The 18,657-nt window shown below is 48.1% G+C and overlaps 1 protein-coding gene across 22 annotated transcripts in view; it reads left to right on the forward strand.

The window, feature by feature from the left end:
• The window catches only part of KCNMA1 (potassium calcium-activated channel subfamily M alpha 1), a 689,823-nt gene that overhangs the window by 340,532 nt on the left and 330,634 nt on the right, over nucleotides 1–18,657 (forward strand). For all 22 annotated transcript variants that reach the window (XM_054729031.1, XM_008145306.3, XM_008145307.3 and 19 more), the window contains one exon: nucleotides 5,737–5,798. In XM_054729031.1, coding sequence (XP_054585006.1) covers nucleotides 5,737–5,798 — 62 coding nt within the window. The remainder of the gene's footprint in view (nucleotides 1–5,736; nucleotides 5,799–18,657) is intronic.

Here is an 18,657-nt window from a genome sequence, read left to right on the forward strand (position 1 = left end):
GGAGTCTGTGCTCTCCCCTGTCAGTCACGGGGTGCGTCAGTCACGGGGTGCGTCAGTCACGGGGTGTGTCAGTCACAGGGTGCCCTGGTGTCGTCCTCCCCTGGGACAGCCAGGTGGACCGGGAGTGTCAGGAGCCCTCTCCTCCTCCTTGGTCTCCCCTTCTCCCCTTCCCCGTCTGATTGTGCAGTGATGGTGTCACTTCTCGGTCCCCGTAGGCATCTCCCGGTGTCTGTCTGTATGTGTAGCATTTACCGATTTCACAGGCGCCTCCTGAATCATTCAAGCTTCTGGATCCCATGCTCGCTGAAGGCGAAGATGAGGCCTGGGAGGCTCTTTTAGTTTTCTGTTTTCCTCTCTCCCCCTCGAGGCCCGTGCCTAGGCGTTGGCTGCCCGTTCGCTGGAGTTGTTAGACTCACCAGACCAGACGGCACGAGCTGGGTGTTGGAATGATGTTGTCCCCCATAAACAAAGTGTCCCCAGATTGTTTTGCCTTAGGAGCTCTCATGCCTATTTTTTTTAAGATAGTGGCTTTAATTGAATATAAATTATCCCTCAATTAAAAAGTCATGTGCCTTCGGGATCATATATAGGAAATTGTCCATGTTCTGAGGGGTGGCTGCTGCCAGTAGCTGGTTAGGCCCCGATCAAACATGCAGAATCATTAATTAGGGCCATTTGTTCTGCTGAGAGCTGAGCAGAATGTATAAGTCCTGCTTGGGAGAGAATTAATTCATCTTCCTCTCTGTACTTTGTAGAGTACTCCTAGCACGATTCTCCAAGCCTGCAGGCCTCATGCATATGTTCTGATGGGCTAATTGCTAAGGAGACATTTGTAAATTAATCTCTGACTTGAGCTAAGTGATTTCCCCTAATGGCTTTAATTCAGTGACTCCCATTCTTGGCCACACGTCAGATTCACTGGAGGAGCTTGTTAAAAATAAGAGGTGTCCAGCTCCCTCCCCTCCCTCAGGTTCGAGATTTTCTGGTCTCAGGATGGAGGAGGGCATCTCTGTTTTTCAAGGAAAGCTCTTGAGGTGATCACACACCTGGTCGCAGTCACCTCTGTGAGCCCCTGCTTTAAATGCTTGTCTGAAGCCCAAGGAGCCTCATATGTTGATTGAAAGCGCCCAAACCTGACACTTGAAACCAGGCTCTAGAATGGGCAGCATCTCGGAAGAATCTCTGTTCCTGATCCATTCCCCTCCCTATTCTCATCACTGGGTCTGTTTTTCCTTGAAGAGCTCCAGTGCCCCGAGGGCGGATATTCCGGCCCTGGCCTTGCTGTTTTCCACTTTCATGGACTTTCTGGGACATTTGGAAAATCTTCAGAGCCTGCTGGAATTTCCATCATGAAGGTGGCTGTGAATATTCTCTCTCAGGCGGCTGGTGTCAGGTGTTAGGGACAGGCATTCTTCTAGTACAGTGTGTGTGTGTGTGTGTGTGTGTGTGTGTGTGTGTGTGTGTGTGTGTGTGTGTGCTTTCTTGGCATTCTGTGCAAACACATGTTATGTTTGGTCTTGGGGTTTTGAAAATAGATTACTCAAAAGCACCATTGTTTTAAAGACATCTCTATCCAATCACTTGTGTTCAGGTATCTCACACAGGTATCTCACACTCTGTAAACATCACTCAGTGCTGAGTATCACCATACAGCATGCAGTGTTTCCAGTAAATCTAAGCACATGGCAATGAGCACCAGGCAGGTAGCCAAGGTGATTTGGTGAAACTGGACTATGAAAGGTGAGGAAGGCTGGACGGGCTCTAGTGAAGGCTGGCACCGGGGCCTGAGAGGGCACGCTCACCTTATCCCCTCCGTCTGACTGTTCACAAGCTCTTGTTTGCTGACGGTGCTTTGGGAAGCGCTTGGTCAGTGTAAGCTTATTCTGTGACTCAGCTGCTGGAGGGCGAGTGTCTTCCTGTCTCAGCTTTTATGCTTCTCTTGGCCTCATCTTATGTCACAGGCTTCCGTGTCCCTTATCCCTGGGACTGCGGAAGCGCATGGAGGGACTCCCCATGGCCATCCTCCTTACTGAAGGGGCACGAGAGGAGAGGATACGTAGGAAGAAGGGACACTTTGAGAACAAGGAGGATATTGAGACCAGAGCCCTGTTTCTCCCCCTCCCTCCTCGTTCTTCTCCATTTGGGTGTGTTCCACCAAATCATAGCATATGCATTGATCAGATGGTTGACTAGCTGTAGCATAGGATTCATCTGTGTAAAGAGGACTGCAGAAGGGGTATATTTTATGACTCCAAGTGGACTGTTTTCTTTGTTTGTCCTAGGGCTTTATGCATAGCAGATGTGAAACCAATACTTGGATGACTATTTGGGGGTGCACTATACCATAACTATTACCATTTAGGCTAAAATAGAATCACGTTGTGTGATGAAATAGATTTTTTTTTTTATATTTAGAGTAGGCTTCTCAGCCAATGGAGGATTTGTCAAAGAGAGAAATATGTGTGTGTGTGAGAGAGAGAGAAAGACTGAGAGAGAGAGGTCCTTTGCTAGGCCTGTAGAAGATGAATCTCTATTGGTTTCCTGTCTTCATGGCCAAATCCATAGGGTTAATGTATTTTCTGCAGCACTTGGATCCAGGCTGACATGATCAAGAGGCATTTATCAGGTTTAAAAATCACACGCACAGCCCCTGGCTGGGTGGCTCAGTTGGTTGGAGCATTGTTCCGTACACCAAAATGGCACGGGTTTGATCCCGGGTCGGGGCGCATGTGGAAGGCAACCAATCGATGTGCCTCTCTCTCTTCCATGTTTCTCTCTCTCTTCCCCTCCCCGTCTCTCTTCCACTCTCTCTAAAAGTCAATGGGAAAATATCCTCGGGTGAGGATTCACAAACAAACAAACATAATCACATGCACAGTTGTTTCAGTACAGAGAACAGACCCTCTGCCCATCTATGGTTTCATGCCTGGGGGCCGGCGGTGGGTGGGAACTGGGACCTCCTGGAGAGGGAGCCTTCCAGCTGAGCTTTAGGAGCTGAGCTCAGGTCCCCTCAGCAGCAGCCTCAGTCCCTGGAGACTTGGAGGCCGCGTACCTCCTGGACTTCTTCCCTTCTTGCCTGTTAGAGAGAGGCTGATATGTGAGTTTGCATCTTAAGAGGAGAGCAGGAGTCCTTCCCTCCTGCCACTGGCTGATTTGCTTAAATAAGCTGCACAGGGTTTCCCACAGCAGAGGCCGGCGGAGGGGAGCTGGGAGAAAGTAGTGTTAGCTGCTTTGGCCACTCAAGCCTGGGGAGTCATCCCCATTGCAGGAGAGCGATGCTGAGCTCATTTCGGAACGATGTAGATGCCTTTTGCAAGGACAGTCTTTCCTTTTCTTTCCCCTTTCCTGTTTCTCCTCCTCCCTTCTTTCCCCCTTCCCCCTCCCCCCGCCCCACCTTGCCTTTCCTCTCCTTTCTTCTCCAGCTTTTAATGGAATGAGCCCATGTCTCCAGCTTGGCCAGTGCTCAGCATTCACACGCATAGGCACACACACATGCAGCCAGATTGTCAGGGATGAATCTTGAATCAGCTTCATGAATGAAGCAGAGGTCCTTTCCCTCTGTCCTGGCCACGCCCCTTCTCTTTGAGGCATTCTGAGAATGAGGTCAGAGCCAGGCTCTAAGGCTTGTGTCTCAGAAATAGCAGCACAGGTCAGAATTAATCTTCAGCTGTTTGCTTTGCGGCCTCATTCAGCTAATAGAGGGAAAAGCAGAGGGTTGTTCACGGTTTTTGTTTTGTTTTTGTGCATACCTTTGCAAGGAATGAGTGAATGAGTGAGTGTGAGGGGAGCGGCTCAGGTGGCTGCCAGGGTGTTTGCACCGGCTCCATGGTAATTACTGACAGACTGCAGGAGTTTCCTTGGATTCAACCGGGACATGTTTTAGTTTTTAAAACAAAATGGAAAAATAAAATAGGCCCCAGTGGTGTCTTAACACTTCCTCTCATGAGGAGGATTTATCAGGTGCTGTAGAATCACATAGTCCCTTTACAGGGTCCAGTTGTTTCAACCATCAGCTTTTAAATATGGAGCTCGCCCTCCCTCCCTGTAGCTCCATGGAGTTTTGCAGTGTTCTAAATGAATATGCAGATTTCATTTCTGTCAGCCACTGTGGTGCACACACAAGTACAGAAATGTGTGAGCGAGTCTCTCTCTCTGTCTCTTACACACACACACACACACACACACACACACACACACACACACAAACATGGCTTGATTCTTACATAGTCTTTACATAAATTGAGGTTTATCTCTTTGCACCAGCCAATGCCAGAGGGATGTTCCTAGATGCTCCGCGGAGACTGACACTTCTAACCCTTTTCACCCTGCAGTTCCGGTAGGAGATTAGCAGGTCTGAAAGGTAGCTGTTGCCCCTGGCATCTTATGGGGTGGTGGTGTTTACTTTTTGTTCTCAAGATTAGCGTCTGTTTTCTCTTTGAACATCCTTCCGGTTGGACCAGGGCTCTCCTCCGTGAAAGATCAAATAAACAAATAAGAATGTGGAGTGAGCAGAGAGGTGTCAGTATCGGCCCGATCTGCTACATATTCATTTGATGGACTTTGGTGTGACAGGTATCCTCGGAAGGGAATGCTGCGCTGTCTTTTCTAACAGAGGTGATTACCTTTGAGTGAAGAGTGTGAAGGAGAACAAGGATTGCCATGTCGCTGGCCTCACGTGCTACCTTATCTGGTTTTCTGCACTTAATCGCTTTCCAAAATGCTTAGAACTGGCCCCCCTCTACCACCCCCGTCGATATCTGTACAAGCAGCAAATTTGTGCCCTTCCCACATCTTATTATGAGTTTATTGAAATAAGTACAACTTGAGAGCAACATTGTAAGATCATCTCTACCTAAAAGGATTGACTACTTTGCCCAGATGAGCAGTTAGGTTCTGAAAAGACAAAGCTATAGCTAGATGTTCCTGGCTTCTAGGAATGAGTGGGAAAGAGAAGATGTGTATGGTCCTAGAAATAATTTGACCTTTTTAAAAAATTGTATTGAATTTATTGGGGTGACATTGGTTAGTGGAATTATATGGGTTTCAGTTCTGTAAGACATCATCTGTATATTGTATTGTGTGTTCGCCACCCAAAGCCAAGTCCAACTTTCTGGTTTTCAATTGCTATTTCTTGTACAGAAACAGAAAGCGAATTCGTGGTTGTCTAGGGCTCCGCTAGCAAAGGAGGATTGACAGGCACGAGGCATCTTAGTGAGACTATGGTGATGGTTGCAGAACTTGGTGTAATTATTCAAAGTCATTGGTTGAATTGTACATTTAAAATGGGTGAATTTTATGGTAGTATGTAAATTACACCTCATTAAAGCTGCTGAAAATTGATATTCCTGTATTTACGTTCTCTTGGGGCCTAACTTGCATATAATATGAAACATTGCATCACCCCAAATTTTTCCCTGCTCTTTTCCCACTGAAGTGTCTTAACTTTGGTGGCAGAGAAGATCCACCCTGAGATTACGGGGCCAGGTAAAAACCCCCCAAGCGTTAGGATATAAGAGTCTGCCCTGACCCCTGTTGGCCAGCAGCGAGGTTGCTGCCCACTGCCAGGTAAGGAAGGAGCCAACATAAGGGGAGCAAAAGGATGGAAATTTCCAGGCTGGTCCCAGAAAGCACCTGGCACCAAATTTCTGAGCTGCGGCTACATGTGTCATAAAGTTAAAAAATAAAATCCCAGTGTTGTTCCGCCCTTAAGTTACGCATTTCTCTCTTGTTTTGCAGGTTGTCTTAGTCTTTGCTCTCAGCATTGGTGCACTTGTAATATACTTCATAGATTCGTCAAAGTGAGTATTCAAATCCGTTGTCTTGCCCTGTTTTTCTGACACAATTGTGAGTCCTTATTAACATCGATCAATGCGTTGCTTTAGCATCAACCTTCGCAAGAGCCCCCTGAGCATGGAAGACTTTTAGAGGCAGGTGGGGCTATTGGTGCTGATTTTCTGAATGGGAAGCAAGTTCTCCCAAGGAAGGACTCTGCTGGCTACGACAGGGAGGGAGGGGTATCTGAGTGCTGGGTATTGTTTATGTGTAAATAACTGTTTCCTGAGTATTTGCACTGAAGAGGCCAAGAGGGTCAGAGAGTTTTGTGCATTTGCAAACTCTGGGAAGTTTAAGTGTCCAGCTGGCCAGGGTCTGAGCCATACTTGCCATGGCGGTAGGGCTCTTTGCTCATTAGGGTTTCAATGCTTTAATCTTACCTGAGGTCGGTTAGAAAGCGTGATACTGTCCTTCGTACCTGCCAAGTAAATACTCAGCTGAAGCATCGCTCGCTGGTGCTTCTTGACTCGGGAGGAAGGAGATGGGACAGAGTTCTTGATGACTCCCAGAGGTGGAGACCATGGCCATCTGAGAATTCCTAGAGTGGACACTCACACAGACCCTCGGGTGCCAGCTGAGTGAACTGGTGCTTCAGGGTGAGCCTGGGGTGGGGCCTGTGCCACAGAGGGCAAAGGCTTTGTAGGAGGCAGGAGAGGTCGCTGAGCGGAGCTGCCGGGTGGTGGCCAGATCGGCCCTGGTCCCTGCAGGCGTCACCCGGGTGCATCATCTGTTCCAGGGATTCTGTTGCAATCTTGATGCTGACAGCATCTGGGAAACTGGAGCTGAGCGGGTCTGGCCGGCCTGTCTGTGGTGACATGAGCTGGACACTGGACAGCGGCCTTGAGCTCTTTGCCTGTGTTTTTCACTGTGAGAGTGTTTGTAGCTCCTTGAACTCTGTCCCTGGTGGGGCTGCATATGAGCATCTGGCCCCAGGAAACCGGCTCGATGCCCCTGTTGGCAGACCCTCAATGTGTGTCTGAATTCTGAGCTTAGCGTTCTTTCGCTGTGTCTCGGGATGGTACTATTTCATGTCCGCCTAACCTCTGAATGTCTCAGAGGCATCTGGTCACCAGCCAGAGGATTTTGTGACTTGGATGCCAAGGCCAAAATATCATGTTAGGGAAGATAAAGAAAACACCAGCTCCAATCACCTGTCTCTGGGAATCAGCCACGTCTGACAATCTGAGGTCGTTCAGCCTTCCCCACGCACCAGCGGGGGCTGCCTTGGCCCAGCGCAGGGCGAGGGTCCTTTAAACTTTCTCAGGAGAGGAGATTCCACACGCTCCTCCACCAGCTCGCCCTGGCCAAGAAAGAGAAGACGAGCTTTTCAGTCTGGAAAACTCCAAGTGGTATGTCATTGAAGGTAAGCCCCTTCCAAATATCTCCTCTTCATCATTCTGACCATAATTGAATTGAAGCAAAGAACTCTAAAGCCCTCGGTCTTATTTCTCCATTCTCTCCCCAGGCACATCCTGGGGGGTGCATCCCCTGCCAGTTTCCATGCCAGGGCTCAGGAAATGGGTTTGGGCATGCAGTCTGTGTGCCCCAGACAGAGCAAGCCCTGACGTGGAGGTGCGTGTGGCTATCGTTAGAAGGACAGATGCCTCGGCCCCTTCTTTCCTTTGCCTCTCTTCTTGCTCCTCTGTATTTCTGTTAAAATAAAATGCTCTTGTTGGATGGGTCTGAATTGTGTCTTTTTTTACAGTGTCTACTGTGAGGCAGCCGTTTGTACTTAGATCCTGGTGGAGTACCACAGGCAAGACCCTCTCCTTGGGCACCGCGCACGACCGCAGGGCCCTTTGGACTTTGTTCTGGCTCTGCTAAGCCTTGGGGAGCTGGCATTGGGGGTCGTCTCTGGTTCTGGTTCTGCAGAGAGTCTACTCCAAGAATGGACCTTCCATTCTGTTCTCAGCTTTTCCCAGCAAAGTGCCAACAATCCTAGAACCAAGACTGTCCTCCCTCTCCCTGGGGACTGTTGTGGCGTCCTCCTAAACTCGGTCTTTCCTCTCTGTCACCAGACTGTGTGGTTTGGCAGAGAGAGACTCTGTACATGGGAAGACCTGATGTTTATGTCGCCCTTTCCAATGTTCATTTGTATTTCTTCCTTTGGTTCTGGAACCATACCCCAAGGTTCTGTCCCAGGGGTGACCTGATCGGCATAGTCAGTACCAGGGAGTCTGCCATCTTTCTGGGGACAGCTGGCAAGCATGCTCAGTTAAGTAAGGAGAGGAATTAAAACAGACTCTATAAGATAACTGTTATGATAAGTCTAAAGGTTCAGGAATAAAAAAGTAATCTCTTAAAATAACTATAATCAAGAAAAGTGAACAAGATAAAGTGAGATTCTATCCACACATAAAAAGCTAATGGAATCTAGGTAACCAGGCTATAATTTCTTAATATCCATCTTTTTCATTCAAAACTGTCATCAGTTTTACCCTCTCGTGGTTTTGCTGGCTATTGGAAAGAAATGAGCATCTTGGAAATAAATCTTTAAACTTCTCTTAGAATTTATATGAAATCATTATCCTGGAAAAAAGAAGTGTACAGTATTCTTCAGATGAATTTTAGTTGGTATTTATACCCTTCAAATGAATGAATAACTTAAAAGACAATCTATAGGCCTTCCCTTGCGTGAACCTAACTGGTCAGACATTGTCAGTCAAATAACGTGTTTTGGTGAATTTTAACCAGAGCTGGCCTCCCCCAGATGGTGGGGAATACCATGGCAACACAAGTTCAAGGTGTGAGGCTGTGCGGGTTCAGTGTCAAGACAGGCCAGTTCAGGTTGTGCGAGAGGACAGGTGGGCTGGGTGGTTATTCTACTTCTGTGTGGCAGCAGGTGAGGCCGGCACTTCTGAAAAGTGCCATAGTTGAAGGGCACATGATCTTTTTAACCTTTCGCTGCTTATTTGCTATCAAGAGGCGGTGGGTACGTTATTTCCAGATATATATTCTCAACTACACATTTTTTTTTATTTTCCGTTGTTAGGCCAAGGTGATCCCTGAGCAGTTTTTTTGCACTTAAGGCTTTGAGAAGCCCTTCCTTGGGTATTACTTTTCCCGGTGATCACCAGAGAGGAATCACAGCTTCCAGTGGTTGCTATGAGCTAAGAAAGACTGTCCTCACGACTCCTGGAGTTGAGAGCCAATGAGAATTACCTTAAACTGTGTTAAAATTATGCTCCCACATAGGAGAGGAGCCTGTTCCACCAAATCTTTGGACAGACATCAGTGTCAATTCCTTAACAGACTCAGAGATGCATTAAGCCCGCCACACACAGCAATCCCATCCCCCAGAAGGTACCCATCAGTTAGCCACAGGAGACAGTTACAGTCCAAAAGAAAATAACTCCATTTCTTTTTTAAAAAAACTATATTTTTATTGATTTCAGAGAGGAAAGGAGAGGGAGAGACAGAAACATCAATGAGAGAGAATCATTGATTGGCTGCCTCCTGCAAGCACCCCCCTGGGGATCAAGCCTGAAACCCAGGCATATGCCCTGACCGGGAATCAAACCATGACCTCCTGGTTCATAGGTCGATGCTCAACCACTGAGCCACACCAGCTGGGCAGGAACTCCATTTTTTTTCCATTCTTTTTAAAGGTGCTGTGCCCCGTTTAAGGCACGCCTCACTCCAACTCCTAATTCTGATGTCTCTCATTGTTTATGCCAACACTTTCTTCTCACACACTCTGCTATTCGGAGAAGCAAAGATTTTTTGAAAAATGTACAGTAAGTCAAAAACAATTTAAAAAATAAAAGTGCCCTTGGATGTCCTGTAGATGATGATGTCATCATGGCTGACCCAACCCTGTCAGTTTCCTCCCTTTGACATAGGAACAGTGATTCTTCCCTAATAGATAAGGGAACAGAAAGCCCCACGATGCCAGTGTGAGTGCAGGATTCATGGCTTGCATAATGCAGCAGTTCCTGCTGCTTCTAGAATTTCAAGAGGAAGTTGGAAGAGAGAGAGGCTCAGGGCCCTGGGAATTTGCCCTTTTCCAGGAGCATTCTGGGAAAGGATGACTCACCTGTGAATATATTTATTGCTTTGATTCATGTTTAAACTCTGCTACTTTTTAGGCTGTAGTTATGTGGATTATGAATATTTAATATTGCATATACTGAAAATGAAGGTCAAATCCTGCTTACGTGACTTCAATGCAGACTCCTGTCTATGCAAGGCAAGCTACCTGCTGTTAGCAGAGTAAAGCTGAAAGGTCACACATTGTTAAAAATTTCCTTAATGACTTCATTTACTCCAGAATGGCTGGTCCGCAGTGGGGGGCTACTTTCTGGTTCTTCTGTTGGCTTCTGGTATCTTCTCTTGGCTTCTGGTATCTTCTCTTGGCTTCTGGTACAGGCAGCCATTTGGGATGTGGCCGTAAGGAGAGGGGAGCGAACAGCAGCACCGGGTTTGGAGAGCGATCTCATTTAAGGGCTGGACGCCAAGGTAACAGCGGGATTATGATGTGAAAATGGCCTTGCCCTAGTCTTGAAAAGTTTACGTTTGTGTTCAGTAATTCATTCATTTTGTATCCATTCATTCACTTGAAGCATCTTCAGAGTGATAATGCTGAGTATTTTCCACACGCTAAAATTGCTATGTTTAGTTACGGTCAAGGAAAACTGTTTTTAAGATTGCAATAGAAAATGACCAGACTGTTTTTATGGTCTCTGGAAATAAAACTGGCCCCACTGATGTAATAAGGATACCCAGAGCTTTAGCAGAAATGGCCAGTCACCCAACTGCTTAACCTGCCCCAGTCTTCACAGGCCAGGCCTCTCATTCCCTCAGCCAAGACTTTCTCCTCAAGAGGGAAGGGAGGGGCTGGGGTTGGAGGGAACTACATTCGCTGATCACATGCCTGGTATGGAGTATAGTGCTAAGCACTTTAAGATAAATAACACAAGCAGTCCTATTAAAGTCTTCAAACTGCATCGTAGAGCAGGTAGTACAGCATTCCCACTTACAGGTGAGGCTGAAGCTGCAACGTTTGCCCCAAACCACGTAGCTAAGAAATTGTGGAGCCGGGGTTTGAGTCCAGCATGTCTCAAAGCATCGCTCTTCCATGTCAAGAAGTGAAATTCCAGGCTGTGGAAGGGACTAAATGGGTTTACTGAGGAATTGCAAGAATGAGAGGCCCCTTAGCCTCACACCTCCTCTCCCCCCAGTCACCTGTCTTGTTTGTCCTCTCGTTCTCCATCTCCCCACTTCTCACCTTTGGGGCCACGTTTGAAAGTCAGCAGTGCTGATGAGGGTCCTATGACAGCTTTCTCCCTACGGCATGGAACGTGTGGGACAGATCCCTCGGACATGTGCTGTCTGATGTCTCTTTGGACCCTGATCCGTTTCTTCCGAATTTGGTTTACTAAGACTATTTTCTCTTCTATCTCAGGGAGTAGCAGCATTTTGTGATGGACTGGGGTCAGGGGAGCAGAGAACAAGGAAAGATGTTTCTCCAGGGCTCTTCTCGCTGAAGGGATTCTTCCTCAGCAGAAAGACCCTTTGCCCTCCCCGCTTACCTAGTTCTCTGTGCCAGTAATTGCCACGCTAACGGAGATAACGGCAGAGGCCCTGCGTCCCATTAGATAGGTTATTGTATCTCACGAGAGAGTTGCAGAATTTAGGTAGTTCTTCATTGTGTGCCTAGAAAGTTAGTGTTGTCAAACCAATGGGCTCTAGGAAAGTGTGGCCCAAAGATGTTTCCATGGAGTTCTTTACAATGATTTTTAGTTGGCTGGCTTCCTCCTCCAGGCTTGTTCTTAGTAACTGTGCACACGGGTTGACACGGCGCCTCCCACATGCCCACCCTCCTGGCAGGCACCCGGCAGAGCTGGGAGGTCAGCGTAGGCCACCTCCATGCCAATGTATTGTAGACCGTAAAGTACAGTGAACGCTCCTGTAACTGTCCCCCTTCGCACACCCCTTGCCCCGCAGCATGAACAGCTGGGCAGCCCAGGCAGAGAGGAGGCTCTGTGCCCAGCTCCTTTGCGGAACCGGGCCCTTCGAGGTGGGATTCTGAGAAATGCGCTTCAGCTCTCCGCCTTCTCTTTTTTGAGAAGCCATGGCCAGTGTTTAACCTTTGTCGAGGAAATCAACACGAATCAGTGTATGTGTAAAACATCTCCCTATTCTTTTTTTCCTTTTAAAATACGCCCCCCAATTTTCTTCCTCTCTCCCTGACATTTTTATTGCTGGGCTTTGGTTTGGAAAATTACGGGTAGGGAAAGTTCAAGGGCAGGATGTGCAGAGCAGCCATGCACATCTGTGAAGGGAACACAACAGGAGAGCCAGCAGCTGTTGAAAGAATGGGGTGTCAGGTGGTGGAGGAGCTGAGCATGCTGGAGGGAGGCAGAGGGGGAGACGCCTTAGGGGCAAAGAGGCTGTAAATAACTCCCATCGGGAGGTCCTTGTTCCCTTTCAGAATTTAACCTCTAATGGCAACAATTGATCCTCTGACCTGGGAGAGACCCTCACCCAGCTGTTCTACCTCGTCTAGTTTTCCAAATAAACATAAAGAGAAGGTGGGTGGAGAATATGCCAAGAGGGTAAGCACTCTCCCTCCTTCCCCTCCACACTTTGAAGGGCCTCTGCTTCCTCACTTCTTTCACCTTGTGGTAGAGTATCCCCTGCAACTGTGTGTAGGAGGGAACTGCTTATCTTTGACGTTTCCTTGGAAAAAAATCAGGGGCTCTGTTAGGAAAGAGAAAGGATGGAGATGGACCTCCCAGGTTTGCTGCAAAAGGCAACTTTAGGATAAAATGTTAGAACTGGAAGAGGTGTCAGAGTCCACCTGGGACCATTCTCTGGCTCAGCCTCCTCTCCTGCATGATGAGGACTAAGTGACCTGCTCAAGGTCACCCCAGTAGCCAGGGGCAGGGTTAGAGCCGGAAGTCAGAGTCAGAGCACTGCCCTGTCAGCCAGGCCCCTTTCTACTTCATCTCTTCTTCTTCTTGTTGTTGTTTTCTCTCTACAAAATAAATAATGAACAAAGATGTGACAAGGAGTATTATCCATTGAATAGTGAAGGAAATCATGACCTTTTATGACAGTTCTGGGGTTTCACGGTGTTATCGTGGGGGAACTTTGGGGCCATGGAGAATAGTGATCTTCTCAGGTGGAATAAATCAAACCCGGCCAGGTGGCTGCTTGGGAAAACTTTAGTTCACCCCCCTTGGCAAGGGGCCTTGGATTCCCTGATTTCATGACTCTGCTACTCCTTCCTCCCCCCTCCCCCGTACTACTTCAGAGGGAGAAGTAAGAGTTCACGAACTCTGTTGTGGAAGGCTAACAAGGCTGAACACATTCGTGTGGCCTGTTTGGAATTTGCTATGCAAAACCTTTGAGGATTTTTGCCCAATTGCTTATTTGTTTATCTTGTAAAAACACTATCTGATAAATATAAATGGTATCTACTGTACTTTCGAAAATCAAAATGAATTCTTTCTCCTCATCATCTCCAGAATTTAAAAAGAAAGCTTTAAATGAGCGGACATTGTCTTAGCCTCTTGTTTCTTTTAAAAAATGATTACTTCCGCCCTGGCTGGTATGGCTCAGTTGGTTGAGCATGGTCCCATGCACCAAAAGGTCACAGGTTAGATTCCAGGTCAGGGCACATGCCCAGGTTGCAGGCTCCATCCCCAGTAGGGTGTGTGCAGGAGACAGGCCACCCATGTCTCTCTCTCTCTCTTTCCCTCCCTTTTCTCCTTCCCTTCCCCTCTCTGTGTGAAAAAAACAAAAACCAACAATATAAAAAAAAATTAAAAATAAAAGAATGATTACTTCAGGGCAAATGAAGAGAATGCATCCCCTTACAGACCCAGCTAGTTGTCTTTTCTAAACTAGTGTGTGCTTAACCCACAAGTGGTATGAGAGGGCTGCAGCTTCTCCCCATGGCACAGCCCAGTCCTTTACCTGAAGTCACACCAGGCGAGCCTTCAGCATCTGCTGAGAGAGCAGGGTGGGAGCCAGCTGGAGTGACAGGAGCTCAGAGTCCTTTAATGGAAACACAAGGGCAGAGCTCATGCTTAACACAGCCATGGCGGTGCTGAGGTATGGGTGCAACTATTATGGCTTCCACATGGGATTTATGGGCTGCAGACAGGAGTGGAACTGTGACCTCTGTCTCTGCTTTTATCCCCTTGTCTTTCCTTCTGTCAGCCTGACAAGCTGCCACTTTGGGGAGACCCTGGTCAGTGATGAGTCATTCGTGGTTTAGAAATAGAGTCCCTTGCAGCAAGGATGCCCTTGGGACTTTTTGATGCATGTGTCACTGTTCCCAGAACTTGGGAGGTGGGAGTGTGTGTGTGTGTGTGTGTGTGTGTGTGTGCGCGTGCGCGCGCAGGTGCAATCCTGTCCCACCTATAAACCGATGGGAAAGCTTAGCATGAAGGGACTGGCAACCTGTCTCATCATCACAACAGGGATGACACTGAGAGCCCTGTACATGTGCTCTCAGTAGCAGGTAACAGACTCCATTAGGTACAGACTTGTGTGCAAGGCATGTTGCTAGGTTTGGGGGATTTTATATACGATGCAGAAGACTGGCTCTTTTCCATTGAGATGTTTGCTATTATATATAATTTACAAGGATCAGGAATGTCCCGACAAAAATATAGGAAAAATAAGATAATAAAACAAGGTAACAAGCGAAATATATAATCAATTACTAATAGGAGCATTGCTAATGATAAGTGCTGGAGGTTGAGAAGCTGAATAGATAGCTGGATGTTTATGGGGAGCTTTGCTCTGGGGAGGTTTTGAGTTGAGGAGACAGAAAACAGTCTCCCCGGGTCTAGGCTCCACAGTGGGGCTGTCATGACAACCTGCACTCGGCCTCTTGGCTTATATTTTTGGTGTGTGCTGAGTCCAGAAGGAGCCCTGACCGGAAGCCCTACTGAGGTTAAGGATTGAGAATGCTTCGAGGACAGCAAAGCAGTCAGAGAAGCAGACTGTCTCTGGTGGCGATGCTCCTCTTCTCCATGTGCACGTGATGAAAAGCTTTGGAAATGTCCAGGAGTGGCCGAGTGGAAGAAATCCACTCCATCTTTTTGATACTTCGGCCAGCAGGCACTATGCCTTTCAGGGGCCTTGCTTATGAGCTCGCCACACGCAGAGCATCCAGGGATGTGGAGGGAGGAAAGCCGTCCACAAAGCCCACAGCCCGGCCGGAGCTGTTTGTCTGGAGCCGGCGTGAGCCTGGAGGGCCCACTGGGATTTTCATGAGCTCTGTGTGCCTTCTGGGTTCCTTTCTCATAAAGAATATCAACAGTTTATCTTATGGCTGTGTTTGGATAAAGATGAATATAATCCGGGCTGGATTCATTATTACATATTCATTATTGTTACAGTGACTTTTCTCTTCTGACTTTAAACAAATTAAAATGAAGACATTTTCCTGGGTGGGACCGGCACCGAGCCCGCCGTGCCTGGTGGAGAAGTTGGTGCTGTCCCCTCCTTGCCTGTCAGCCCCATCCGTCTGGAAGTTTTCACAGATGAGAAAACACGCCAGAGATAGATGCCTCCCACCACACCCCTGCCCGTGCCATCGTACAAAAATAAAGACAAACGTTTCATAGCAAACCACGCCTTATGCCTCGGCTTTGGGGAATATTAGCTTCTGCAACCCAACATTTTCCATAATGGCACCTGTGGATATGTCCACAATGAAGAAACAAACACTTAATCATGTTGCCTTTCTGCTGAGTTTTTAAGAAACGTGTGCTTTGGCCATTCTTAACCCTGAAAATGAACCTGGTCTCCTTAGGAGATCAGTTCCTTGAGAATACCACTGTAAAAACAGCATTTCCTATTTCTGAGGTTTGCACACTCCAGGAGGCAGAGGCAGACGGATGTGAGAAAGAGGGGAGCAGGTCCAGGGAGGCCTGGGGTGAGCGGAGAGCTCAGTGTCCCCTGATGCCCCCCAGGGCCAGGGGATTGTGTCCAGCAGTAATGCAGACTCTTGCAACCAGATCTGCACCTGATCCAAAGAAAAGAGAGGAGGCTGGGCTGTATGTCGAATCTCCAGTTCTAAAATATTACCCAGGATGCTGAAACTTTTAAAGCACTCTCAAGCCAACCCAAACACCGCCGTGGTCCACATTTGGGCCTCCCGTTTGCAGCCTCTGTTTTAATCTGTGTCTCTTTCTGGTCTTGAATTAGTTCTGCTCCCTGGGTGCCAGAAAATGGCCTTAGTTCTTAGTCTTCTATCTCCCCCAGAGGGCCCCTTCTCTCTCCAGGATGAGGGACCTTAGCCTCTAGTTGCTCCAGCTTGTTTCCAGTGGAACACACTTACAAAGGCTGCTTAAGTCGGTGCCCACTTTTCTCTAGGCAAATACTGTATGTCACAGCAATAAATCACCCACAACTTACTGTAAATCCCCAAAGCTGCATAGCACGAACTCTACGTCATCCCTGAAAATAACGGCGCGAGGACCTCATAAACATACACTCTGTTTGTTTAAGAGCTGCAAGCGCTTTTTAAACATGGTTGCTAGGTGCACAAGAGTGTATTTTCCAGGACATAAATGGAAGCGAACATAACCCCCTTAAATTGTCAGATTCTTTTTGAGAAAAGAGGCCCAAAGCTGTCTGCTTTGCCATTGTGTTGACTTGACCAAAACAGAGTTGTGACACTAAGCGTATAAGCGTTGACAATTGCTCAAGATTATCTTCTGACTTACGTGGCTATACGGACACATGATGTGAAACTTGGTTTATTTTCTGGCATGTGTGGCTGTGAAGACATGGGCTAACACAGATAAAGCCTGACTGTAGACTTCGTCAACCTTAAAGTTTGCAGTTTGCTGGGCCTTGAGGTCAACACTTACTTATTCGATTCTCATGCTGTGGCCCCTTCAAAACAAAATTGGAAGCACCTCTGGACCTTTCTTCCCAGATGTGGTCCCAAATCTCAGCTCCACCCACACCTCCCAGCCTTTCACTTTTTGCATGGAAACTTGGTGGTTCATGTTAGAGCAGCGTTCGCTGTGCTTGGGTACAGAGTCTAGAGCAGTGGTTCTCAACCTTCCTAATGCCGCGACCCTTTAACACAGTTCCTCGTGTTGTGGTGACCCCCAACCATAAAATTATTTTCGTTGCTACTTCATAACTGTAATTTTGCTACTGTTATGAATCGTAATGTAAATATCTGTGTTTTCCGATGGTCTTAGGCGACTCTGTGTTTTCTGATCGTCTTCGCGACCCACAGGTTGAGAACCGCTGCTGTAGATATTTACATTACGATTACATACAACACAGATATTTACACTACGATTCATTAACAGTAGAAAAATTACAGTTATGAAGTAGCAACAAAAATAATTTTATGGTTGGGGGTCACCACAACATGAGGAACTGTATTAAAGGGTCGCGGCATTAGAAAGGTTGAGAACCACTGGTCTAGAGCGTAGGTATTTTCAGAGCTGGGAAAAAGATGATGGCTTCATTAAGACAACCCAGAATGCCCCAGGTCCCAGCTGTTTCATCATCTGGTTTCTGAATGGAAAACACTCATCCCCCTTTCAGCTGTCATGATTCTCTCAGGAAGAAACTGTGGGCGTGGCTCCAGGGCCTGCCTGCCTGCTAGATGCTGGGATCTACTGAAGGCACATGTCCTTCTGCCCCATGTTCCTCTTCACGCCCAGACAGAGAGCCCATCTCTTCCCTCGAGAGCTGGTGTTTTCACCTCTCCCCCCGCCACGCACACCGAAGATGCTCAGCATCCAGTGTGAGACCCACTGCATGTGATGTTGGAGCCCCGGAGGGAATTGCCGGGACGGGATGGAGAGAAAGGGGAACACGCAGATACTCTTAGAGGACTCCACCCGGCACTGCTTTTTCCTGCAGCAGCACAAGGAAGTGGGTGAGGAGCGCACTAAGGATTTTCCCTCGTCAGAATGGTGTGAACAGGTGTCAGAAGTCAAGGTCTGAAGGAGCGGCATTAATAACAGACGTGCTCCGGGCGGCCCATCAGTGCCTTGGAGAACACTCCGTTATCCAGTGTCGGGGGAGGTTGGGGGGTGGGCCAGGAGGGCATTTGGTGGCTGCCAGTGTGCGCATGCTTGGCTGAGGCACCAGTGAGTGAGAGTTGGAAGCTACAGAAGGAAAACTGGAGCAGGCGATGAGTGTGGATCGCACGTGCAATGGTGGTGCTTCTTTTGTGGGGCCAGCACCCCTTTGGGAATTGGATGAGGCTGTAGGGATTTTGCTGGTCAGGGAGCCTGATATTGTCCGTGGACCCCAAGCCAAGGATTCCTGCTGGGTACGGTTGGTTCACCTGCTCCTTCCTGTTTCTTTTGCCATGAAGGTCACATGGCAGACAGAGGGCAGTCTCCACAGGGCCAGGAGCCAACCCCCTCCTGCTACAAATCACTGCGGTGTGTTTTCTCTCCTTGAGCAGGTGCCCCCTTTCCCAACTGCATTTGCAACCTTGAACATGTGGGGACGGTGCTGATGAATCTAGGGAAGGGTGGCCCCATGCTTAGTTCCAGGCAACACTGAACGAATGTGGGGTGAGAGGGGTCCCTAGGGCGGAGCCTGGACACACTTTGGTTGCTTCTCCTAACACTGTGGGTCAGCTCTTGTTTTTAAGGGAAGATTTCCTTCCTTAGGCTGCAAATCAGGGAGGCCATCATCTCCAGCCGAGATCCCATCCAAGCTCCATCTGGGGCACCAGGACCCGGGCACTATCGGGCTGCCCAGACAGGTGCCGGCAGCTGCCACTTCTCCCGAGGGCTGTGCCTTACCCACAGCTGGAGAGTCGCTGGGGACCTCTGTGGGCTCCTCCCGCCAGGCTTCACACCAGCTTGACAGAAA

Source organism: Eptesicus fuscus, chromosome 17 (genome assembly GCF_027574615.1).
Source record: "Eptesicus fuscus isolate TK198812 chromosome 17, DD_ASM_mEF_20220401, whole genome shotgun sequence".
Lineage (NCBI taxonomy): Eukaryota > Metazoa > Chordata > Mammalia > Chiroptera > Vespertilionidae > Eptesicus > Eptesicus fuscus.